This window comes from Juglans microcarpa x Juglans regia, chromosome 8D, assembly GCF_004785595.1.
Source record: "Juglans microcarpa x Juglans regia isolate MS1-56 chromosome 8D, Jm3101_v1.0, whole genome shotgun sequence".
Taxonomy (NCBI): Eukaryota; Viridiplantae; Streptophyta; class Magnoliopsida; order Fagales; family Juglandaceae; genus Juglans; species Juglans microcarpa x Juglans regia.
This window is the reverse complement of record NC_054608.1, coordinates 1432825-1438955: the sequence shown is the minus strand read 5'-3', so window position 1 is coordinate 1438955 and position 6131 is coordinate 1432825. Positions and strand designations below refer to the sequence as shown.

At 35.5% G+C, this 6131-nt stretch overlaps 1 protein-coding gene across 1 annotated transcript; it reads left to right on the top strand.

The window, feature by feature from the left end:
* Positions 1–352: 352 nt before the first annotated feature.
* LOC121243635 (shikimate kinase 1, chloroplastic-like) lies at positions 353–5001 on the top strand. Its single transcript, XM_041141755.1, has 11 exons — positions 353–440; positions 583–1039; positions 1727–1779; positions 1972–2026; positions 2109–2181; positions 2505–2592; positions 3472–3554; positions 3685–3814; positions 3918–3996; positions 4540–4604; positions 4695–5001. The coding sequence occupies exons 2-11, from the start codon at positions 826–828 to the stop codon at positions 4758–4760; spliced, it is 906 nt and encodes a 301-aa protein (XP_040997689.1). The 5' UTR covers positions 353–440; positions 583–825; the 3' UTR covers positions 4761–5001.
* Positions 5002–6131: the final 1130 nt, after the last annotated feature.

Sequence of the window (6131 nt, the reverse complement as noted above, 5' to 3'; positions counted from 1 at the left end):
GGGTTAATATCATAAGGTGAGGGTGATTGCGTAATTTCTAATCCTAATTACCCACCGCCGGGCCGCCAATGCGTGTACCTGTTCACCGAAATGAAGTATCCTAAAAAGCCTACTCTGCTGCTCTATCTCACTGCTTAACTGTGTCGCTCAGGGAAAAAAAAAAAAAAAAAAAAAAAATTATTTTTATTTAATAATTAAGAAAATAATTTTAAATGTATTGATATATTTTTTTATTTTTTAAAAATATTTAAATTTATTAAAAAAATTTTAATAAAAAATTTAAAAAAAAATTTAAAATATACTGTACGGTCAAACCGAGCGGGCTGCTCTGGGCGGCAGAGTAGCCCGACTCTTATCCTATATTTTTTCCTCTCCTCTTCGTTCACCACCATACTCCCTCCCGTCTCTCTGTTATCATGCGCACCTCCTCCTCCTTTCTGGTACGACATTTTCGTTTCTACTGCTTTTTATTTGTCTCCTCATTGTCTTTCAGCTTGTTTGTTTCTTAGGAAACTTTTCTTTTTGAGAGGAGAAAGAAACTTACTCTGATTTACCGCTCTGTTTGGTTCCTTGGAAATCCAGGGAGTAAACTCGGCAAAAGACTGAAGTCTTGTAGTGATAGCATGTTATATTGGAAGTGGTGACAGTTTGTGCATTCGGTTCTCCTTTTGTCCCGCGCTTTTAAAGGCCTTCTCTTATTTCTCGCATCTCTTTTAAGTTTTTTATCTGTTCTGGATGATTGAAGTTTTGGATCCTGATTAGCCAGGATTCCTGAGTTTCTTTTAATCAGAGACGGGCGTTTTGAATATAAGTATTTTCGAGGGCATGGAGGTAACGTGTGGTGCAGTGCCGCAATTCTCTGCTCTCATGATCGGTTCGAAGAGCATTAGAAGGAAGCCGAATATGGCCGTGGTGCCGTTGAATCAGAGAGAGATAAAAGAATGTGTGATAAAAATATGTGATTTGCGCCGGAAAGGCATGTGTAGGCGGCAGAGGCGGTTCGATTTCCGGCTTTCGCACTCTTCTAACCATTCACGAGGTATATATATGTGTGTGCCAGTGCCATCAACAAACTTTAGTATTTACACGCCCTCTAGAGGTTTTAAATGTTGAGACTGATATGTTTTTGTGGTGTCATAGACTTACCTTTTGGAGTTGAGATCGTCATTGAATCTAGTTGATCTATTTGATAAAAAGGAAAGACCGAATTTGGCCAATGATTCTTTCAATTCTTTGCAATTTTAGATGTGGAATTTGAGTTTTATTTTTATTTTTTTTATAGGTACAAGAAGATTTTATTTGATTAAGAAAATAGGCAAAGCCTAGGAAGTATAAGAACACCTAATTACCAGTTAGGATCTAGAAATGGAATTTGTATTCAAAAGTAATGAGTTGATGAGTAGATCTTTTTTATTTTTATTTTTTTGAGAATAAAACTAGTTAATGAGTAGATCTTAGATTCATTCTTCTCGCAAAAAATGTACAATGACATCATATGTCTTGTTGGACAATGGCAATGCTGAAAACTTGGAAGTGCGTATTTCCGGTGTACTGGCTATTCCTGTAATCGAAGCCTGCATTTAATTTCATTTTATACGAAGAAGTTCATGCTAATGTCTTCCGTATCAAGTTTAATGGATTTTTCGTATGTTTTTTTTTTTCGGGTTCCAAAATTCTTATCGTTGACTTTTGTGATCATATTGTATTTGTTTTGTTGCTATTACAGTGTTGGAATCTGGAAATCTTTGTGCAGCTTTTAACGAGGACTGGTTGTTAAAGGTATGATATCTTTCATTATAGAGTCTACAGCCCAAAATAACGCTGCACTATGTATAGTAGTTTTGTGTTCACATATTGCCTTTTGATTCGGTTTTGGTGTTTCATGTCTGGTAAAGTCTTTCTGAAACTAAGTCTATATGATTATCTTTTGGTTGACGTTGAACTGCCGATTGGACTCTGATGAAATTGCAGAACAAGGCACAAGAGGTCGCTTCATGCTTAAATGGACGATCAATATTTCTTTTGGGTCAGTTGCTTTTTTAACTCCATCTTTGTGATAGCAATACTAGATATTCTTGAAATTGAATTCTATGGAGTGTAAAACTCAGGAATGATGGGCTCTGGCAAAACAACAGTGGGCCGACTTCTGTCAGAAGCATTAGGTTATTCCTTTGTTGACAGGTTTGTGATTTGAATATCTCTATATTTTCATGGAACTTGCATGTTTTAATTGGAAAACGATTATGAAGAAGTTGGTTCCCAGGTAATCTGGTGGATCATGTAACAGCTCAAAGAAGTCACATCAGTGGCATATTCGTTAGGCCACCATTTAATGGCCTATATTTCCCATTTTCCCTTGGGAACATATACGAGACCTCTGAGCTGATTACAATGTTAGGGAAGGAATGAATGGACTCTATTTAACACCCGTGTACTGTTGCATTCAGTATTGTGGGTTGCGAACTGTTCACTAAGAAAGATGTATTGTTGTTTGTGGGTACCAGTGATGCGCATGTGGAACAGGCTATGAGTGGAACTTCTGTGGCACAAATATTTAAACAGCGTGGGGAGAGTTTCTTCAGAGATCACGAGGTCTGTTGGAAAGTACATGTTTTTGAACTGCTGAAGCTTCTCTCTCTCTCTCTCTCTCTCTCTTCCCCTAGATCATCCCAGTGTTTCTTCATTGTCATTGTCATAATCATCATCCCCAATTTACCATTTTCACGATTTGTTTTAGTTCACTTGGTGTTAAGAGATCTCAGTTTTAGTTTACATACCCCTATCCTTCGGCACGTTATTAATTTATTATCAGGATTCAATGAATCAAAATCCATATTGCCTGATGTATATTTGGAATCTTCTAATATCAGTTGCTATCTATTTGTGGAACATTGAATTAGAATAAAAGTTCATGAACTAATTAGTATAAATCTGCTGTTTGTTTGCTCTGCATAAGAGAAAAAAGAGAGGCACTATAGATACTATGCTACTTTATGCTTTAGGTACAGTGATTAAACCCATCTTTTGGGGCTACCACTAGATTCATTTCCGTTTGATTTGTGCCAATACATTTACAAGGGGTTTCTTCATTTTTTAAGTCTCAAATGTAGTTTTGTGCAGGAAAAGAAAGGCTGAAACTTGTTTCAAATTACGAGTCACGAGATCCTGGAATGGGCAAATCAGAAAATGTGAAATACGTTGCCTATACTGGGACTTTGGCAATATGATGTTTTAAAGCTTGATATAGCAAGAGGAGCCTCTTACATAGATATTAAGAAAATCAGTTTCTAGTCTCCTATATGTTTATTAAATACCATTAATGCCACTATTATTGCTATATGTGATCCACAATTATTTCGGTCAATACTTTGCTTATAGGTATAACTCTATCAATAATTATTTTTTCTTTCCTTTTTGTGTTATTTCTATGTTTATGGAAAGAAAAATGAATGGTTTCTCACTTTTCTTCAGAGTGAGGCATTGCGGAAATTATCCTTGGTGCCCAGGCAAGTTGTTGCCACTGGAGGTGGTGTAGTTGTTCGCCCTATCAATTGGTATACTGGGGTCATGAATATATATATATATATATATATATATTCAAATTTACCATCCTCTCTTATTACTTTTGACCTTACTATTTATTTCATTTGTATTAAAGACTTCCTTGACTCTATTTTTTCCAAGGAAATTTATGAGGCAGGGGATCACTGTCTACTTAGATGTACCCCTTGATGCCTTGGCCAGGAGAATTGCTGCAGTGGGAACTGATTCACGCCCTCTTTTGCATTTTGATTCTGGAGATGCTTACACAACGGTGGCTATCATTTCCACCAATCTAAAACCCTTTCACTAGAATCATATTTTAGAGTTGGTTTAGCAAAAGGATTGGATGTGTGACATCCTCAACTTCCCTGCAGGCTTTTGTGGGACTGTTTACTCTAACCAAAAAGAGATCCGAGGCATATGCCGATGCTGATACTACAGTTTCCCTTCTAGGTATGTCTTCTTATATCCATTAATAAGTTTCATTTCCTCTTTATCTTTTCATTCAGTTGAATGTTGGAAGACATGGTTGCATCTGTCACTTCCACTAGAACTGGCTCTCACGTTCTTGTTGCATGCACAGATTGAGATAATTGGGGGCATGCAAGTTAGTGTTGGGTCATAGCCCACTTGTTTTATTCTCCTAACTTCTTTTGGAAGTCATGAAGCTGCAGTTATATGATACCACAATGTCTTGAACAACATAAAACATATTTGGAGCTTTTATCAGGATGTTTTCTTCAATCCTTTCTTGTTGGAAATTCAGGTTACGATATTGGTCTGTGCTTTGTGTAAATTATGCACTGGACAAGTGCATAATATTTAGGGCAAGCGGGATGCCCTATGTGCATGCCGCTGAGCAGTATCTTGGTCACCAATGATATTGACGTATGTTAAATAAAAGGAGTTGAAGCCTTTGATTGAATCAATTCTTATCAGACAATGTTCTTCTAGTCTCATGATTATCCTAAATATTGAATTATTTTTGTTCTTCAGATCTTGCAGCCAACCTGCATCTTGAAGATGTGTCTGATATCACGCCAACTGCCATAGCAATTGAGGTCCCTCTTAACCCAATTCTGAGTAGCTCATCCCTCCCCCCCGAAATCCCAAGTATATTTATTCCTAAACTTCTTGTTGAATCTTGGCAGGTACTCGTACAAATTGAGGAATTTCTACTTGGGGAGAATGGCAGGTCCCTCCGAATGTATCCTTAAATAATCGAATATCACGGTTTTTGTTTTGCAAAGTTTTCCCGTGTATCACAAGCAGCGGTGTTTGTACGGCTGATGCCAATAAGAAAAAAAAAAAAACATAAGTTATTCTTTTCATTACATAAAATAATTGTAGTTCTATACTCTTCGGTGAGAAACAAAATTTACAAGCGGTTCAATCGGTAGGGTTGTCGTATCTGATGTACAGATGAAATAAAGGAACCTATGGCAAACATTTCAAGCTTGGGAGATAATAGCTGCTTATAAAGCTGTACTATACGAAGAAGCAGTACAATTACAAAGAGATTTTATAAAAATAAATTTACAAATTGATATGGATTCATATGATACGCTTGATTTATTTTATAATAAAAATAATTTTACACTTTAACGTGGCACATCAAGTAATGTTAATTTATTTTTGTGAGATCTATTTATTGTTAAAGTATTTCTCATTTGCTATTTCCCTCTTAGAGACTTTTGGATCTTGCCAAATAGGCTATACTATACCATTGAAATTACAGAAAGCTCGAGTGTTAATTATTTAGGGGAAACAAAAAAGAAAACAGCTGAGGTGTAATTTTTATAGCCTTTATATTTATCACTTTCACCACCTAACCGAGTCAGGTCAACGTCAAATGGCCCTGAGCTACCAGCCCCGATCTCATAGGTTTCTATCTTCCGCATTTCCAAATTTTTGACGAAAACAATAATAACTAATAAGTAATATTATATACAGTTGTCCAATTTTGTACAATCATTTTGAAAAATAATAAAATCTATTATTAAAAATTATTTTTTTCTTTCATGCAAGTTCTGTATTTACGTTTTTTAAAAAGAATTGTGCTAAGTCTGCATACTTCACTATTGCATATATTATTTATCTAAAAGAAATAAGTTGAAAACAGCTTCTTTGTATGGTTTATTTTATTGGTTGCGGAAATATTGTTCATAATCATATGACCTTAATGGTTTTGTGATGTTTTGGAAGATGTTTCTATTTGTTTTGGTTTTTTTAACTTTTCAAGGTGTATGCTCAAAGAAAAATTATAAAAAAGCATCACTTTTCACCACTTGAGTTTTAAAAAGAGAGGTATTTTTGTAAAATATCTTATAAAACTAACATTATTTTACAAAAGATACCTTTATTTTACAATATAAATTGTGAAATATGTTGTGAAATGTGTTGTGTGGATATCATGAGACATGCTCAAAAGGTCAAAAATAAAAGTGAGACAGTTAGGGCAAATCTAGCTGCCTGAAGACCCAAATAAAAGTTCGGGGGCAATAGGTTACTTGTCCTTGCATCTTGCAAAAGAGGGGAAAAAAGCAGGAGTGGATAGTTCTAGGTTTTGTTTGGATAAAAGAATTTGG

Bases quoted from the DNA above. Each gene is read 5' to 3' on its own strand.
- LOC121243635 (XM_041141755.1), top strand. From the start codon at position 826: ATGGAGGTAACGTGTGGTGCAGTGCCGCAATTCTCTGCTCTCATGATC. The intron at 1,780-1,971 runs GTATGATATCTT...ATGAAATTGCAG, and splicing joins ACGAGGACTGGTTGTTAAAG to AACAAGGCACAAGAGGTCGC. The intron at 3,555-3,684 runs GTATACTGGGGT...ATTTTTTCCAAG, and splicing joins GTTGTTCGCCCTATCAATTG to GAAATTTATGAGGCAGGGGA.